Source organism: Hemitrygon akajei, chromosome 3 (assembly GCF_048418815.1).
Source record: "Hemitrygon akajei chromosome 3, sHemAka1.3, whole genome shotgun sequence".
NCBI lineage: Eukaryota > Metazoa > Chordata > Chondrichthyes > Myliobatiformes > Dasyatidae > Hemitrygon > Hemitrygon akajei.
The window spans coordinates 152,852,753-152,872,969 of NC_133126.1; the positions used below are offsets into that span (position 1 = coordinate 152,852,753).

Here is a 20,217-nt window from a genome sequence, read left to right on the forward strand (position 1 = left end):
AAACTTACAAGAATGTGGATTCATACACTAAATACATTGTGTGCACACCTGCTAAGTATACCTGACTCTCCTGAATAGTCAAAGAATAGCAAAGGTATTACCCAGGCAAAGGAGTTCCTTTTGTCCTGATTCACTCGCCACATGTTTCACGCAGGGTTGATCAAGCTTATATCTGCTATGGTTATTCTTCAAAGTTACCACTACCAGCACACACGAAGTATCCACTTTTATATCCATTCCTTATCAATTCATATATTGCATTCCTGTGTCATTAGCCACAGATCATGTGTCTGTCCTTTAACACCTTTTTGTTGGCTCTGCTCCAAGTCAGCATCCATTTATTGCCCGTTCCCATCAAGTGACAGTTAATAATTTATGGTTGTTTGTTCTCAAACAGCAATGAGCTTGAATCACTTCAGGTAGGCGTCAACCCCAACATTCACAAATCTGCATGTTAGAACCAACCAAAGAACATCTCACAAATAACTTATTTGGAAATAATCTCCAGTCCAGCAGAATACCTGAAGTATCATCGTGTCTTTAAAACATTGATCAAGCCCAGCATGTCAAGCTCACAAAATGGAGAATAAAGTGTCTTCACAAAATGGCAGCCTCCATCCCCAGGGAATGTGGCAAGAACAAAGACGATGAGTCTGTCTGCTTCCACTGTTCTTGGTTCATTTGAATTCAGTGATTTGCAGATTGTCATTCTTTCTGACCAACAAAGATTTTCTAAGGGACCAGATATATGAGTATTTGGATAGACGTGGACTGATTATGGATAGTCAGTATAACTTCATCCATAGTAGGTCATCTCTAACTAATCTTATGGAAGTTTTTGAGCAGTTACCTGGAAGGCTGATGAAGGCAAGGCAGTGGATATTGTCTACATGGACTTTAGTAAGGTATTTGACAAGATCCCGCATGGGAGGTTGGTCAAGAAGGTTCAGTTGCTCAGCATTCAATATGAGATAGAAAATTAGATTAGACATTGGCTTTGTGGGAGAAGCCAGAGAGTGGTAATTGATTGTTGCCTCTCTGTCTGGATGCCAGTGCAAGTGGAGTGCCACAGGGATCAGTGATGGGTCATTTGTTGTTTGTCATCTATATCAGTGATCTGCATGATAATGTGGTCAACTGGATCCGCAGATTTGTGGATAACAGCAAGATGGGGGGTGTAGTGGGCTGGAAGGAAGACTATCATGGCTTGCAGCGGAATCTGGATCAGCTGGAAAGATAGGCTAAAAATGGCAGATGAAATTTAATGCAGACAAGTGCATAGTGTTGCACTTCGGTAGAATCAACCAGGATAGGTCTTACAGAGTGAACGGTAGGGCACTGAGGAGTGCGGTGGAACAAAAGGATCTGGGAATATCAGTCCAATATTCATTGAAAGTAATGTCACAGGTGCATAGGGTAGTAAAGCAAGCTTTTGGCACAGTGGCCTTCATAAGTCAAAGTATTAAATACAGAAGATAGGATGTTATGTTGAAGTTGTAATAAGAAATTCGTGAGGCCTAATTTGAAATATCGTGTGCAGTTTTGGTCACCTATCCACAGGAAAGACATAAAAAAGGTTGAATGACTACATAGACAATTCATAAGGATGTTGCTGGGTCTCGAAGACCTGAGATATATGGAAAGATTGAATAGGTTAGCACTATACCTTGGAATGTATTCGATTGAGAGGAGATTTGACAGAACTATACATAATTATGAGGGGTATAGATAGAGTAAATATATACAGACCTTTTCCATTGAGATTGGGTGGGACAATAACTAAAGGCCATGGGTTGGAGGGTGAAAAGTGAAAAGTTTAAGGGGAACATTAGGCAAAACTTCTTCACTCAGAGGGTTGTGAGAGTGTGGAACGAGCTGCTGGTACAAGTGGTCCATGTGAGCTCAATTTTAGTACTTAAGAGATGTTTGGATAGGTACATTGATGGAAGGGGTATGGAGGGCTATGGTCCCAGTGCAGGAAGATGGGAGTAGGCAGTTTAAATGGCTCAGCATGTACTCGATGGACCAAAGGGCCTGTTTCTGTGCTGTACTTTTCTATGACTCTATTAATCTATATCTAGAGCAGGTATGTAAGTATGGACATTCCAGGACTGAGAATTGGGTCCAATACAATCCAACCCATTGGTAAGCTAATGTAATTCAGCATTATTTGTGCGTAGAGTCATCTGTCAGTTTGTTATTAAGAAATGATTTGGCAGGGTTGCAAGTTTTGACAAATTCCTTGACAAAAGTTCTGGATTTGCATCATGAATATGCATCAATTTCATAAATTCACTCACAATGGCACATGTAATGGTATTGACAGGAAAAATAACCATTAATTGTATTGAACCTCACTCTTGCTACTGTACCAAATGCTTAATTGCATATACCAGTGAGCCGCCTTCTGCAGTTTTAAAGTCAAAGTCTTCATCTGCATTCTGTAGATCAGAACTTTATGCAACCTCATCTTTTGACAAGCTGGCACCCGCACTGTATTTTCTTTGAATTGCACTGATGTACTGATTGACAGAGATCATTTGATAGATGAATAGTTAGGTGAGGTAGATGGTGATATATTGAACAGTGTGTAAAGCAACTGGTGCAGTTTGTCAGGAAATGGCACTTGAAGATGTGTTTGACCTTGGTCATGAATGGGATTGAGCTTTTTAAGGTACTGTATATGGGTGCTTAGAGGTTGACTGCTAGTCTTAAGGAACAGAAATAACTGCTCCTCTTTGCATACTATTTTCTGGAGGGCATTGCAGCTGTATCATAACTTTCCTCTGCTTCTTTAAACAAAAATCTTGGAGCTGTTTATGTTTCCCAGATCAGATTGTATTCCAGTGCACCTACTGATATCAATTGTAGCTGTAGTGAACCTCACCCTTAAGATATGTCAATTAACTTTAAATAGAGGAGCCTAACTTTAAGTGGTGCTGACCAGGTTTGTGTCTGGTAGACACAGTTTGAAATCTGCATGCTATTTGTATCAGAAGCATTGGGTGCAGATAAATGAATTGTTCTAATTATCATTCTATTTCTAGCAATACTTTGTGTAACTCCAGTTAACAACGTTAAAATCTTTGGGGCTTCACTTGGCTGCTGCCCACAGTCCCCATTTGCCCTGACTTATTTTTTTTCCAAATGTAGAGGATTGAGTCACCTGGCCTTTCACTCCCAAGAGCAGTCCCATCAAGTAGAGTGGCATGAAGTTACAACTGGTCTTAAGGTCTGTTAACACAAGGCAAAAAATGGAGCTCCTTTTTGTGCTATTGGTCATTGTCAATGGCTTTTAAACCATTTTGAAAATGGGTCTGATAGAAGCTACATAAAGCAATTAAAATTGATCCAAACAACCTCAAAATGTTAATAATAGTCAGAAATATTAAAACTGAATAAAATAGAATAAACATTTTCATTCAATCCAATATGTGGTTATTACCACATTGCAATTACAGTTTCCAGAATTCCAATTAGCTGTTGTATTTCTGAGTTTACAGTAGTGATTATACTTCTAAAGTACTTAATTGGCTAAAGCAAGCTTCAGGATGTCTTAAGCTAACAAATAGTGTTATAAAAGTTTGTATTTCTACTACCTGATTGATCAGAGTGAAGTGTCAACAGTTAGCATGTAAACAAATGAGGGTCATTGCACTTGCTCTCTTTTCAGTCTTCCTCGCTAAAGTATGTGCCTCAGTTTGAACAATTTTCACACTATAGTGGAATTGATATGGAGTAGAAACCAGGATCACCTCAACCTCAATCATCAATTTTGCGGTATACAGATGGTGTTTGCAAAAGTGTACATTTGAAGACCAAGCTTGAAGTCATTATTGACTCCTTCTGGGAGAAATTTCCAGGAGGGCTGAAAGAGTGCTTCAAGAATATTTTAAAAATCTCATTGAAAAATTGATCTTCTTGATGTCTCTGCCCATTACCATTCAACTGAAAGGAGGGAGTGTGCCAACAGTGGAAATTATTCACAGCATCCCAAATAACCCTTTGCATCTTGCATTCTGTGATCAACCCAGGGCAGAATCAATGGAGCACAGAGGAATTTTCGACTTCCTCCGAAACCATAGAACTGGAGAAGACAGAAAGTTTATCATGATATCAAGAAACTGTTTTTAAAAAAAAGTTGGTAGCTGAGTTTAACTTGTAGATAATTTTTGCAAAGTTGATAATTCTGTATTTTTCTTGATGCTTGAAATTATACATTGATAAAACTGATGCTATTATGTAGTGAATCTATGAGTAGTGAACAAGTTTGGCAAGATGAATGAGTGGGTTGGTGGAGGGGAATTGGTTGGGCCTCTACTCAAGAAAGAGACAGAGAAGGTTTCAGACCATCCTGATGTGGAATGGAGATGTAAAGGACTTTGTGTACATGGTAAAGATGAGTCTGCTGCAACCAAGGAACTGGGAACAGTCCAGGAGTTGGATATGTGGGAAAGAATTGGACCTATTAGGAAGAAATAAGTTTGGTGGGGTAAGAACAGACTTCCAGAATAGTCCTGTTTGTGAATTTTGGGCAGCAGAAAAGAGCAAACAGTACTGAGCTGGAGCACTATAATTCTGGAAGCTGTGGAGGGAAGACTCTTGTGGAAATTATATTTTTCTGGATGAAACATGACTTGATATTTGATGATGAAGTTCATAATCCGAAGGAGGTAAGAGGATGTGTCTGAGAGCTGACGCCTTGCCTCTGGAAGATAGAGGTCATTTTGCCAGACCACAACAGTTTCCCTTCATTCTTCCTTCTCTGATGTGGAGGATGTGACCATCCTGACTTGCTAGACATGCCACTTTCTCTACATTCAACAACTCTCACATTCTTTTATCCATATCTTTTGTCTATGTTCTTGCTTCACTCACTAACCAGACAAACTTGTTTACAACTTATCCCAATGGACCCTGATTTTATTTTATCAGGGACATCTCGCTGTTCCACCCTCAATGTAGCTTTACAAACTGAATCCTTTCCAGTTCTGATGAAGAATCCCTTACTTGAAATGTTGACCCTGCTTCTTTCAACAAATACAGACCGGATTGAAGAGTATTTTCTGCATTTCTTACGAATAAAAATTTGGATGACATTGAAGAGGATATATAGATAACAGCAACACTGGTGGAGTGCTAGGTGTGAAGATGGTTGTCTAATGTTATGATAGGATCTTGATCAACTGGAAATGTGGGTAAAGGAATGGTGTGGAATTTAACTCAACCAACTGTGAGGTGATATATTTTGGAAAAATAAACTGGGGCAGGACAGACAAAGTAAATGATAGGGCCCCAGGGAAAAGCCCCTGGATTACAAATACATAGTTTCCTGAAAATGACAACATAGGTAGTCAAGTGTGGGAATAAGGCATGCAGCATACTCACATTTTTTTGGACAGGGCATTGAATGGAGGAATTGGGATATCATGTTCCGGCTGTCATGAAACCATTCCTAGAATATTATGTGCGGTTCTGGTCTTCATATTATCGGAAGGATGTGATTAAGCTAAAGGGGATGCAGAAAAGATTCACAAGCATGTTGTAAGATCTGTATAGCTTATGATATGAAGTGGCTGGGTGGGCTTGGGGCTGTTTTTCCTGGAGTGAAGGGGACCAAAATTACAATGCTTAAAAGACATTTGGACAGGTTTAAGTGAGGGAAATGTTTTGAGGGATGAGTCCAACGTGTGCAAATGGGACTATCCTGGGAACTGCACCTTAGTCACATGGGCAAATTGGGCACAAGGGTATATTTCCCTGCTGTATGATTTTATGATTTTCTGTCTTTATTTCATTATAGGTACTATTCTGACTCAATGACTCAGTGCATTAGTAAAGAAGTGATATATTGTTGAAGGTGTGCTTTGAAAAAAAAAATACATTGAACTGTGTTGCACTCTGTATTTTCAAATGAAATAACCCACACAATTGCTTTAACTCAATAAAGAATTATTGAATTATTTTATTTATTACATTAGCTCTGTGGAGCATTGTAAAATGCACAAATTGGCTCGCATGCTTGCCACACTCTAAAATAAATGAATTGATTCTTCCCCTACAAAGGGCAGTGAAAGTTATTATTTGAAGGTGAGTTCATTATTTAAGCAAAATTGACTAACAAAGCTGAACAAGGGTTACTTCACCTCTGCCAAGATAATTTGCTCAGAATTGTTCAATGTGTCAAAAGTGACAATACTCTAGCCAGCATCAATTTTGTTTCAGACATTAGAGGAGCATTCTAAGTCACATGATATGCAATGTTCCATAAGTTTCAAAATCAGCAGTCATGGACATCATGCAAATAATTGTGTACAAACAGTGATTCATCCAAGTTGTGCAGAACTCTGCCTCTGCTATTATACATAGCCACAGACCTTTTGGGACCACTCACACAGATTGACCTTGAGTGATAGGGTAAGTTATAGCCCTGTAGATGCAGTTCTACCTGATGCAACATTGTGCTATGAGCAATAACCACCTAATGATTGGATGGTTGTGATTGGGGATACTTGGGAACTTACTTAAAAAAAAAATTATGACTTCAGAATAAGTCTTCAGGAACTGGACTCCAAACTTCAGGTAAGATCTGCTACTGCACTATTTGTGAATCATTAGAATATTGTGACAAAAGCATGAGGCAAATATTGCACATTGATTGATGGCACTCAAAAATGTCCAGAAGCCTCCATGTATGACTATGTACGCATGGAAGATTACAGAGGTATTTCTAGATAATTTACATTTGAACCCACAGTTGAATTGGGAAAACGAGGTCACTACTGGACCTCAAGAGAGAGAACTTGTAGAATGTCTAAGGGATGGCTTTTTAGAACAGCTTGTTGTTGAGTCTTCTAGGGGATTGGCTGTGCTGGACTGGATGTTGTACAATGATTCAGGCGTGATAAGAAAGCTTAAGGTTAAGATACCTTAACCCTGTTACGGCATTAGTAAGGAAGTTGAGAAGCAGGACCAAAAAGGTAGTAATCTCGGGATTACTGCCTGTGCCATGCGACAGGGAGAATAGGAATAGGATGAGGTGGAGGATAAATGTGTGGCTGAGGGATTGGAGCAGGGAGCAGGGATTCAGATTTCTGGATCATTGGAACCTCTTTTGAGGCAGGTATGACCTGTACAAAAAGGATGGGTTGCACTTGAATCCCAGGGGGACCAATATCCTGGCAGGGAGGTTTACTAAGGCTACTGGGGAGAATTTAAACTAGAATTGTTGGGGGGTAGGAACTGAACTGAAGAGACTGGGGAAGAGGAGGTTGGCTCACAAATAGAGAAAGCTTGTAGACAGTGCAAGAGGGAGGATAGACAGGTGATAGAGAAGGGACGTGCTCAGACCGAAGGCTTGAGGTGTGTCTATTTTAACGCAAGGAGTATTGTGAACAAAGTGGATGAGCTTAGAGCGTGGATCAGTACTTGGAGTTATGATGTGGTGGCCATTACAGAGACTTGGATGGCTCAGGGACAGGAATGATTACTTCAACTGCCGGGTTTTAGATATTTCAGAAAGGACAGGGCCGGAAGCAATAGAGGTGGGAGCATGGCTCTGTTGATCAGAGATAGTGTCACGGCTGCAGAAAAGATGGACGCCATGGAGGGATTGTCTACGGAGTCTCTGTGGGTGGAGGTTAGGAACAGGAAGGGGCCAGTAACTTTACTGGGTGTTTCTTATAGGCCGCCAAATAACAACAGGGATATCAAGGAGCAGATAGGGAAACAGACCCTGGAAAGGTGTAATAATAACAGAGTTGTCGTGATGGGAGATTTTAATTTCCCCAATATCAATTGGCATCTCCCTAGAGCAAGGTGTTTAGATGGGGTGGAGTTTGGTAGGTGTGTTCAGGAAGGTTTCTTGACACAATATGTAGATAAGCCTAGAAGAGGAGAGACTGTACTTGATTTGGTATTGGGAAATGAACCTGGTCAGGTGTCAGATCTCTCAGTGGGAGAGCCTTTTGGAGATAGTGATCATAATTCTATCTCCTTTACAATAGCATTGGAGAGAGATAGGAACAGGCAAGTTAGAAATGCGTTCAATTGGAGTAAGGGGAATTATGAGGCTATTAGGTAAGAAATTGGAAGCTTAAATTGGGAACAGGTGTTCTCAGGGAAAGGTATGGAAGAAATGTGGCAAATGTTCAAGGGGTATTTGTGTGGAGTTCTGCATAGGTACGTTCCAATGAGACAGGGAAGTTATGGTAGGGTACAGGAACCGTGGTGTACAAAGGCTGTAATAAATCTAGTCAAGAAGAAAAAGAAAGCTTACAAAAGTTTTAGAGAGCTAGGTAATGTTAGAAATCTAGAAGATTATAAGGCTAATAGGAAGGAACTTAAGAAGGAAATTAGGAGAGCCAGAGGGGCCATGAGAAGGCCTTAGTGGGCAGGATTAAGGAAAACCCCAAGGCATTCTACAAGTAGGTGAAGAGCAAGAGGATAAGATGTGAAAGAATAGAACTTATCAAGTGTGACAGTGGGAAAGTGTGTATGGAACCATAGGAAATAGCAGCGGTACTTAATGAATACTTTACTTCAGTATTCACCATGGAAAAGGATCTTGGCAATTGTAGTGATGACTTGCAACAGACTGAAAGGCTTGAGCATGTAGATACAGTATTAAGAAAGAGGATGTGCTGGAGCTTTTGGAAAGCATCAAGTTGGATAAGTCTCCGGGTCCGGATTAGAAGTACCCCAGGCTACTGTGGGAGGCGAGGAATGAGATTGCTGAGCCTCTGGCGATGATCTTTGCATCATCAATGGGGATGGGAGAGGTTCCAGAGGATTGGAGGGTTGCAGATGTTGTTCCCTTATTCAAGAAAGGGAGTAGAGATAGACCAGTGAGTCTTACTTCAGTGGTTGGTATGTTGATGGTGAAGATCCTGAGAGGCAGGATTTATGAACATTTGGAGAGGCATAATATGATTAGGAATAGTCAGCATGGCTTTGTCAAGGGCAGGTCATGCCTTACGAGCCTGATTGAACTTTTTGAAGATGTGACTAAACATATTGATGAAGGAAGAGCAGTAGATGTAGTGCATATGGATTTCAGCAAGGCATTTGATAAGGTACCCCTTGCATGGGAAAGTAAGGAGGCATGGGATCCAAGAAGACATTGCTTTGTGGATCCAGAACTGGCTTGACAACAGAAGGCAAAGAGTGGTTGTAGACGGGTTGTGTTCTGCATGGAGATCAGTGACCAGTGGTGTGCTTCATGGATCTGTTCTGGGTCTCTTACTCTTTGTGATTTTTATAAATGACCTGGATGAGGAAGTGGAGGGATGGGTTAGTAAGTTTGCTGATGACACAAAGGTTGGAGGTGTTGTGGATAGTGTAGAGGGCTGTCAGAAGTTACAGTGGGACATTGATAGGATGCAAAAGTGGGCTGATAAGTGGCAGATAGAGTTCAACCCAGATAAGTGTGAAGTGGTTCATTTTGGTAGGTCAAATATGATGGCAGAATATAATATTAATGGTAAGACTCCTGGCAGTGTGGAGGATCAGAGAGATCTCGGGGTCCGAGTCCATAGGATGCTCAAAGCTGCTGCACAGGTTGAGTCTGTGATTAAGAAGGCATACGGTGTATTGGCCTTCCTCAATTGTGGAATTGAATTTAGAAGCCGAGAGGTAATGTTGCAGCTATATAGGACCCTGGTCAGATCCCACTTGGAGTACTGTGCTCAGTTCTGGTCGCCTCACTACAGGAAGGATGTGAAAGCCATAGAAAGTATGCAGAGGAGATTTATAAGGATGTTGCCTGGATTGGGGAGCATGTCTTATGAGAATAGGTTGAGTGAATTCGGACTTTTCTCCTTGGAATGACAGAGGATGAGAGGTGACCTGATAGAGGTTTATAAGATGATAAGAAGCATTGATTGTGTGGATAGTCAGAGGCTTTTTCCCAGGGCTGAAGTGGTTGTCACAAGAGGGCACAGGTTTAAGGTGCTGGGGAGTAGGTACAGAGGAGATGTCAGGGGTAAGTTTTTTACTCAGAGAGTGGTGGGTACGTGGAATGGGCTGTCGGCAACGGTGGTGTAGGCAGATACGATAGGGTCTTTTAAGAGATCTTTTGGATAGGTAAATGGAGCTTAGAAAAATAGAGGGCTATGGGTAAGCCTAGTAATTTCTAAGGTAAGGATATGTTTGGCACAACTTAGTGAGCCGAAGGGCCTGTATTGTGTTGTAGGTTTTCTATGTTTCTAAACCCGTAGGGAACACTAGTCATAATATGATCAAGTTCACTTTGAAATTTGAGAAAGAGAAACTGAATTCCAATGTGTAGGTATTTCAGTGGAATAAACGATATTACAATGGCATGACAGGAGAACTGGCCAAGGTTGACTGGAAAGAGACACTAACAGGAAATACAGAAGAGCAGCAATGGCTGAAGTTTCTGCAAAAAATGAGGGAAGTGCAAGACAGATATATTCCAAATAAGCAGAAATTTTCGAATGGAAGAAGGAGACTCCCATACCTGAGAAGTGAAGTCAGAACCAAAGTAAAAGCAGAAGAGAGGGCATACAAAGAAGCCAAAGGTAGTGGGAAGATAGAGGATTGGGAAGCTTTTAAAAACTTGAGAAGGAAACTATGAAGGTCATTAGGAAGGAAAAGATGAATTACGAAAGGAAGTTGGCGACTAATATCAAAGAAGATACTAAAAGATCCACTATTTTTGTGGATAGAGGCTTTTTCCCAAGACTGAAATGGCTAGCATTAGAGGGCACAATTTTAAGGTGCTTGGAAGAAGGTATAGAGGAGATATCAGAGGTAAGATTTTTATGCCGAGAGTGGTGAGTGGGTGGAATGGACTGCCAGCGACAGTGGTGGAGGCGGATATGATAGGGTCTTTTAAGACCCTGGACAGGTATATGGTGCTCAGAAAAATAGAGGGCTATGGGTAACCCTAGGTAATTTCTCAGGTAAGGACATGTTCAGCACAGCTTTGTGGACAGACGGCCTGTATTGTACTGTAGGATTTTCTATGTTTCTAAAAGCTTTTAAAGTTTATAAAGGGTAAACGAGAGCTGAGGTGTCAGGGTCCGGTCCGGAATCCGCATTCCGGGTTTTGATCTGGTCCGAGGGCTCCGGACTCCAGGTCCTGCAGTTGTCCCTCCCGTCACCCATGATCTAGTTAGGACCCTCCTGGCTCAAGGAGGCACACCTGTAACTCATTGAGCTGCAGGTGTTTATAAGGGGCCTTGGGACTGGGACCAGGCAGGTGGTCGTTTTGTTCTGTTTCCTGTTTCTCTGCCGGCCCCAAACTCGTCTCTGCATTCTGTTATCCTGCCCGGGCTCCGATCTACTCCTCATCATGCTTCTCTGCCCCGTACCAGTAATGCCAGGTTGGTCCTCTCCCCCCACCTTTCTTCCCATGCGCTGGTCCCGCTTCTCCGCTTGGTTGTGTTGTTCGCACAGTCGCGCTGTCTGCCGGTCTTTCCCGATTTTCCTGTTATCATGACTGTTGTGTTGGTCACCCTGGACCTATGCCCGTTCCTATCCCTTGCCTCCATCGGGCAGGTCTGGCTGACCTGCCGCTGCCCGGCAGTGGTTCTGCCCGTTCCTATCCCTTGCCTCCATTGAGCAGGTCCGGCCAACCTGCCGCTGCCCGGTGGGGGTTCTGCCCCGTCCTCCTCTTCCGCCCAAACTCTGGGATTGTGCCCCACACCCGCCTAGGGGTTCGCGTCATGCCCAGGCCTCCGGTGTTTCCGCCTGGGAGACGGCCCTACCCGGGACATATGCGGCCCGCCCAGGGAGGGCTCTCTTCTGCCCCGTCCTCCTCTTCCGCCCGAACCCTGGGATTGTGCCCCACACCCGCCTAGGGGTTCGTGTTGTGCCCAGGCCTCTGGTGTTTCCGCCTGGGAGACGGCCCTACCCGGGATATATGCGGCCCGCCCAGGGAGGGCTCTCCGCCAGCTTATCTAGCCACCTAGACCTGTCTGCCAGCTTGCCTGAACCCCGGGGACCTGCCTGCCTGCCTGAACCCCGGGGACCTGCCTGCCTGCCTGAACCTTGGGGACCTGCCTGCCTGCCTGAACCCCGGGAGCCTGTCTACCTGAACTCGACCTCAGGGAGCCCGCTCTGCTCTGCCTGCCTGAACTCTATCTACCTGAACCCCAGCTCTACCCTTAAGTGCCATGGCATCCCCATCCTGCCCTCCCCCTAGTACTTCAGTGTCAGCGTTCTGCATTTCGGTCCATCCGGCCGTGTTCCTGACATGAGGGTAGGTATCGGAACATTAGCAACTGACACTGGAGATATTGTAATGAGAGGCAGAGGAACTGAATGTGTTGTTTGCACCAGTCTTCACAGTGGAAGACATCTGCAGTATACCAGACATTCAAGAGTGTCAGGAAAGTGAAGTATATGCAGTGAAAATTACAACTGAGAAGGTGCTCAGGAAGATTAATGGTCTCAGGGTGGAAAAATCTCCTGGACCTGAAGGAATGCACCCACAGGTTCTGAAAGAAGTAGCTGGAGGGATTGTGGAGGCATTGACAATGAACTTTCAAGGATCGATAGATTCTGGCATTGTACTGGATGACTGGAAAATTGCAAATGTTACTCCGCTATTTAAGAAGAGCGGGAGGCAGCAGAAAGGAAACTATAGACCTGCTAGCTTGACATCAGTGGTTGGGAAGTTGTTGGAATTGATTGTTAGGGATGATATACATGGAGTACCTGGAGGCACTTGATAAGATAGGCCAAAGCCAGCATGGTTTCCTGAAAGGAAAATCCTGCCTGACTAACTTACAATTTTTTGAGGAAATTACAAGCAGGGTAGACAAAGGAGATGTGGTAGATGTGGTGTACTTGGATTTTCAGAAGGTTTTTCACAAGGTGCCACAAATGAGGCTGCTTAGCAAGATAAGATCCCACGGAATTACAGGGGAGTTACCAGCATGAGTGGAGCATTGACTGATCAGTAGACGACAGAGAGTGGGAATAAAGGATCCTATTCTGGCTGGCTGTGGCTTACCAGTGGAGTTCCACAGGGGTCGGTGTTGGGGCCACTGCTTTTTACAATGTATGTCAATTATTTGGACTTTGGGATTAATGGATTTGTGGCTAAGTTTGCCAATGATACAAAGATAGGTGGAGGAGCAGGTAGTGTTGAGGAAGCAGAGAGCCTGCAGAGAAACTTAGATAGTTTAGCAGAATGGAGAAAGAAGTACAATGAAATACAATGCTAGAAAGTGTATGTTCATGCACTTTGGTGGAAGAAATAAATGGACAGACTATTATTTAGATGGGGAGAGAATTCAAAATGCAGAAATACAAAAGGACTTGGGAGTCCTCGTGCAAGATATCCTGAAGGTTAATCTCCAGGTTGAGTTGGTGGTGAAGAAGGCAAATGCAATGTTGGCATTCATTTATAGAGGTATAGAATATAAGAGCCGGGATGTGAGGTTGAGGCTCTATAAGGTCCTCGTGAGACCACATTTGGATTATTGTGTGCAGTTTTGGGCTCCTTATTTTGGAAAGGATATACTGACATTGGAGAGGGTTCAGAGAAGATTCACAAGAATGCTTCCAGGAATGAAAGGGTTACTATATGAGGAAAGTCTGGCAGCCCTTGGGCTGTATTCCTTGGAGTTCAGAAGAATGGGGGGGGGGGGGGCGGGATCTCATAGGAACATTCCGAATTTTAAAAGGCCTGAACAGATTAGATATGGCAAAGTTATTTCCCATGGTGGGGGAGACTAGGACATGAGGGCATGACTTCAGGATTGAAGGACGTCCATTTAGAACAGAGATGTGGAGAAATTACTTTAGTAAATCTGTGGAAATTGTTGCCACGAGCGGCTGTGGAAGCCAAGTCATTGGGTGCATTTAAGGCAGAGATAGTTAGGTTCTTGATTAGCCAGGGCATCAAAGGGTATGGGGAGAAGGCAGGAGAGTGGGGATGACTGGAAGAATTGGATCAGCCCATGATTGAATGGCAGAGCAGACTCGATGGGCCGAATGGCATACTTCTGCTCCTATGTCTTATGGTTTTAATTGTAATCTAAATTCCGCTGAATAACATATAAAACTGTTCCTCTGTACAATTGAACTTCTTGGTCACTGAATTTTATTTTTTTTGTAATTTTTTTATTGAAGTTCATCTTCAAACAAACATTTCCATAAGATGTATTTCAGACATTGTACATATATATCATATAATCATATATATCACAAATCTCCACAAAGTATTTATCTGAGGTACACACTTATAGAAAAGAGCGGAAAGAGAAAGCAAGCAAAAGGAAAAAACTATGCAAGTAGGGAGTGATCTTTTTTTTTACAACATATTCATTAATTTGTGAGAATAAAATCAGGCCTATGAGGCATTATGTAGTTAAACCATTTTTCCCAGTATGAATCAAATTGTTCCAGCTTATGATTAACAGATGCTGTTACCTTCTCCATTTTGTAAATGTCCATTGTAATTTCCATCCATGTATTTAAAGTTGGGCTCTCCTGTAATAACCATTTCCTAGTAAGAGTCTTTTTAACAGCCACCAACAGTACATTCATTAAATATTTATCTCTTTTCAGCCATTCTTGAGGTATATATCCAAAATATATGGTCTTACTCTCTGAGGGTATTTCACATTTAAATGTGTCTTGTAGGGCATTGTGTATCCCCCACCAATAGTTTTTGATAACAGGGCAGTCCCAAAAAATATGATAATGGTTCGCATTTTGATTTCCACAATTTCTCCAGCAAACAGGGAGGTTACTATCATAATGGAATTTCTGAGAGGGTGTAATAAAATATCTTATCAAGTTTTTCCATCCAAACTCCCTCCATTTCTGTGAACTGGTACACTTCCATTGATATCTCTATATTGTTGTCCATTCTTCCTCAGATATAATTATCCCTCCTTCCTTCTCCCATTTTGTTTTAATGTATGAAGTTGAATGTGTTTTAAGATTTGACAACCCCTTATACATGCTTGAAATAATTCTACTACCGTTATCTGAATTATATGGTCTTCTAAATAGCTCTATCAAGCATGTACCTGCCTTGGTTACATTTTAAAGCGTCTTATTAACATATTGTCGTATCTGTAAATACCGATAAAAATCTTGTTTTTCTAATAAGTGTTTCTCTTTAAGTATTTCAAAACTGAACAGTGTTCCTTCTTTCATTATGTTGCAAAGAACTGTTATTCCTTTCACTGTCCAGTCCTTAAATCTAGCATCCAATTTATATGGTGTAAAATCCGAGTCATATGCACACCATTTAAGAATTGCAATATCTCCCTCTAGATTATATTCTTTTATAGTAGTTTTCCATATTTTAGGAGTCCATTTCACCCATGGGTTATCGATAGTATTTATGTACCTTTGCAGGTTGTTATCAGCCAAAATTGCTTGTATGGGGATGGGAAGTACCCACACCTCCATATTTTTCCATCGAGCGTCATATGATGGGTTGCACCAACATATCACAGCGCTCAACTGTGCTGTAAAATAATAATCTCTAAGAGAAGGTAGGCCCCATCCCCCCTTTTCCTTTGCTAATTGCAAAGTTTTGAGACAAACTCTAGGCCTTTTACCTTGCCAAATGTACCTTGATAACATCCTGTTCCATTCATTGAATTGATTTTGATTGATCTCTATTGGTAGGGTCTGAAAGAGATATAACAGTCTGGGCAGTATATTCATTTTAATAGACTCAATCCTTGAACTGAGACTGAAAAAAGGAATCTTGCCATATCTTCCTTAAATTTTTTTATATAAAGGCTGATAATTACCTTCTGATAATTTTGCCAAATCTTTTGGCATAATGATGCCCAAATATTTGAAAGACTCTGTGTGCCATGCCCAGGAATATCTACTTTCAATTTCTTTTGGTGGTCTATAGTAATATGAAAGTAATTGGGTATTATCTATGTTGATCTTGTATCCTGATAATTGACCATATTGTTCAAAGGATTGCATCAATTTAGGTAAAGAGTATGTTGGTTGCCCTAGATAGATCAAAATGTCATCCGCGTAACAAGCCAATTTATGCTCTGTCCCTTTAATAGTAATTCCCCTGATATCTTCATTTTGTCTGATGTATTGAGTTAATGGTTCCAGATATAACACGAAGGGTAGCGGTGACTATGCACAACCCTGTCTCGTGCCCCTTTCTAGGGTAAGACTATTTGATAAATATCCATTGATTTTAATCCTAGCAGTAGGGTTGTCATATAGTGTCTGTATAGTTTTAATAATTGTGTCTTGGAAACCAAATCTACGTAAAACTCTGTAAAGAAAATTCCAGTTAACCAAATCAAATGCCTTTTCAGCATCCATGCTTATCACTATTGCTTCAGTTTTATTTTTTTGGATATGATCCATAATGTGAAATGTCCTTCATCTATTGCCTTGTGTTTGGTGTTGTCGTATAAAACCTGTCTGATCATTACGTATCAGTATGGGTAGAAACTCCTCTAATCATTCGGCCATGATGGAGGTAAATAATCTATAATCTACATTAAGAATGGATATTGGTCTAAATGACCTGCATTCCATTTTATCCTTGCCTTCTTTTGGTATAGCTGAGGATATCGCTTCCTTCCAACTGGGTGGCATTTGTGCCTTTTTTTAGAGCCCAGTCCAGTGTGGGGAGTAAAACAGGAATTAACTTATTTTTAAATTCTTTGTACCACTCCACTGTATACCCATCTGATCCTGGTGACTTGCTTAATTTAAGCCTACTAATTGCAGCTTTTAATTCAACTTCAGTTATGTCAGCAGTCATTGTTCTATTATGTTCTTCGCTTAAAGTGGGTAACTCTAGAGAATTCAAAAAGGTGTCAATTTGGGTTATGCTTCCCCCCGGAACTTTGGAATATAGAGTTTTGTAAAACACTTCTTGAATTTCACTTAGCTTATTTTTTTAAATCATTTTTGTTCTTGGGTCCCTAATTCTATGAATTGTATTTTCTGCTATCTTTTTTTTTCAGTTTCCACACCAGTATTTTCATAGATTTTGATCCACTTTCATAATGTCTCTGTTTCAGAAACATTAAATATTTCCTGATTTCTTGTGTAGCTGAACTATTAATTTCATTCCTAATTCTTTTAATTTCCCCTAATGTATCCTGTGCCAAATTCAATTTGTTTTTTTCTAGTTCCTTCAGCCTATTTTGTAATTCCTCTAATGTCTTATTCCTTATTTTTTTCTTATATGAAGATATCGCTATAATTTTCCCTCTTAAGACAGCCTTCAGAGTATCCCATAAAATGGGAGGTGAAACCTCTCCATTATCATTAAATTCTAAGTAGAGACCAATTTCTTTTTTAATTTGTTCCTTAAAGTACAGATCATTGAGTAGACTTGAATTTAGTTTCCAAATAGTATGCTTTGGTTGTAGGTCAAAATCAACAGATAAATATATAGGTGCATGGTCACTTACATCCATTGTCCCAATTCCACAGGTGTTTATTTTGTCTTTGTCTTTTCCAAATGTTATGAAATTGTCTATTCTTGTATATACAGAATAGGGAGCAGAATAGTGAGTGTAATCCCTTCTGTTGGGGAAAAGGTCCCTCCATATATCAATTAAACCAACATCCTCAAAAAATGTATTAACTTTCTTATGTAAGGATTTTGTTTCATAGGTTTTTCTATTGGAAGAGTCTAACTTTGGTTGTAATTGTAAATTTAAGTCTCCCCCACATATCAGGAGACCTTCTGTTTCCGTTACCTTAATATCAGTAATTTTTTGAAAGAAAGCAATATCACTTCCTGGGGGTGTGTATATATTCAATAGAGTAACTGAATTTTTGTCTATATTCCTCCTTACCAAAATATATCTTCCCTCTTTATCTCCCATTTTGAATACTTTTTCAAAATTTAACTTAATTGAGATAAGAATAACAACTCTTCTCCTATGTCCTGATTTATATGAGGAGAAAAACAAATTAGTGAAGCCCATTCTCTTTAGTTTTCTATGCTCATTATCATTTAAATGAGTTTCCTGTAAATATACTACATGGGCTTGTTCTTTTTTCATTTTGGATAAAATTCTATTACGTTTGATTGGATTTAATAGCCCATTGACATTAAAAGAAATGAATTTTACTTTGTCCTTAGCCATCTGTATTTAGGTCACTGAATTTTAAAGTGTGTTGAAGAAAACAATTTGAAAGTTGTTGCCAGCCTTACTATGGCCTTACCCTTTGAAGATATATAAATTTTACATAGTCCACAAGCTATAAGCATGATTGGATAACAACATTTTGAGTATAGTATGATACATTTCCAGCTGTCACTCAAAACCTCCTTTTGAATCAAGTGGTTGGTCTTAAAGTTATCAAATTGTGTTAATACGATTGAAAGAGAGTTTTCATATAAGTTTTATTTCTTGAATTCTCATTATATATGGAGATTCATGGAAAATCTTAAATCATTTGTGCCTTAGAAAACTTGAACTTTGCCTGAATACTCATTATAATCAGAAGAAGTGCAATGATTTAGTGAATTCAGGTGTTTTGTAGGTATTAAGAAAAACTAAGTATATTGATATGGGAAAAGATTTTTCTAATATCAGAGTGGGTAATTTTTAAAAATAATATGAATTATTCTTTTGCTGAGAAATCAGCCAGAAAGCAGAACTTGATGGCCTTTTCACCCATATCACCAGGGATTCAAATACGAATGCTTGTTTAATCCATTTTGATTAATATTTTTATTGGGGTAGATAAACTTGTAACTTCATAAGTGAAATATTGTTGACTTTAGAATTTGTTTTGATATTTGCAACTTTTTTTTACAGGTCACAGATATCCTGATAACAGTTGATTTGTCAAAGGAAACTCATTGTGGATTGTCAGTTTCTTCATGTGGACAGAAAAAAGAATGTTGACTGAACACTAAATCAAGTGAAGATGATTATTCAAGTCTGAAATCTATGGGGAAATATTTCTGATGTAGAAAATTAACATTTTCTCTGGAACTCCTTTTAAGCAGAATCCTGTGTTTACTGAGATTCCATCTTATATCAAGGAGAAGCATTGCTTCTGTATCTGTGGCAAACAATTATACATAATGTCACTTCACAAAGAGAGGCCACCATGGCTTAATTGCATATTGAGAGTGGTGATGATGCATCCAGTGCGAAAGGGATTTGATATTACCTTTTTTCTTTGGATACTGGGATTTACATTAAAGGGCAGCCTGGTGCTTTGCCAAAAACTCGATGACTCTTACCCAGTGGTGAATACCAATTATGGCAGACTGAGGGGGATCAAAAAGGAACTAAGTAATGAAATCTTGGGCCCAGTAATCCAGTATCTTGGTGTACCATATGCTGCTTCACCAACAGGAGAACGTCGTTTCCAACCTCCTGAACCCCCTTCTTCTTGGTCAGAAGTACGAAATGCTACTCATTTTGCGCCGGTCTGTCCCCAGAATATACATGGTATGTTGCCAGATGTTATGCTCCCTGTGTGGTTTACTACCAACTTGGAAGTAGTTGCATCTTACGTCCAAGAACAGAATGAAGATTGCCTCTTTCTAAACATATATGTGCCTACAGAGGATGGTGAGTGTAAGCCATAAGGAACAGGAAAACCTAAAATTAATCTTTGCTAAATGTTAAACCTTGTTTTGTTTTTTAGGAAGCATGATATAAGGTTTGCATGCTGTGATTTGTTTGTGTGTTTATGTGTTTGTGGGTGTGTACATGCATGACGCTTTCCCAATGCATCAGATCTGTATCTTGTCCCACTCATTTTTTTTTACACACTATGGCACGTCCATCAAGGTGGAAGTTGATTTTCAATCCCCCCTCACTGACTTAAGAAAAGGTACATAGTTTTCCCATTGTGTGTGGAGGCACAATGAGTTGGAAGCCTGTCTTTGTAGAAAGGACAATTTTAAGTCAGTTGGTGGTGTTGCATGCTCCTACTGTCTGTGATGGAGCTCATGTTATTTTTTAGTCTTTTATTCATTTTTCAGTAAAAAGAATATCGAAGGAATGTGCCAGAAAACCGGGCAAGAAAATATGTAGAAAAGGAGGTATGTATAAAGCCTGGAGCAGAAGAGGTTGTACTTCTCATCCAGAGACCACTGATACTTTGAGGCAAAGGTCAGCAAATGTCATGTAATTTATGACATTAGTGAGCACATCAGAAAGCATGGAATTAAAAATCACTTGATAGACACCAGTAAAAATCAAATCTTTATATAATTTTGTCCTTTAGCTAGCTTTACAATATAAAAAATTA

General features: G+C 40.3%; 1 protein-coding gene across 9 annotated transcripts in view; it reads left to right on the plus strand.

The window, feature by feature from the left end:
- nlgn1 (neuroligin 1) overlaps nt 1–20,217 on the plus strand; it is a 627,813-nt gene that overhangs the window by 90,565 nt on the left and 517,031 nt on the right. For 5 of the 9 annotated variants that reach the window (XM_073041086.1, XM_073041087.1, XM_073041085.1 and 2 more), the window contains 2 exons: nt 18,765–19,532; nt 19,949–20,008. In XM_073041086.1, the coding sequence (XP_072897187.1) occupies nt 19,037–19,532; nt 19,949–20,008 (556 nt within the window). In that variant the 5' untranslated portion in view covers nt 18,765–19,036. The remainder of the gene's footprint in view (nt 1–18,764; nt 19,533–19,948; nt 20,009–20,217) is intronic. The other 4 variants (XM_073041091.1, XM_073041092.1, XM_073041093.1 and 1 more) reach the window with 1 other exon arrangement.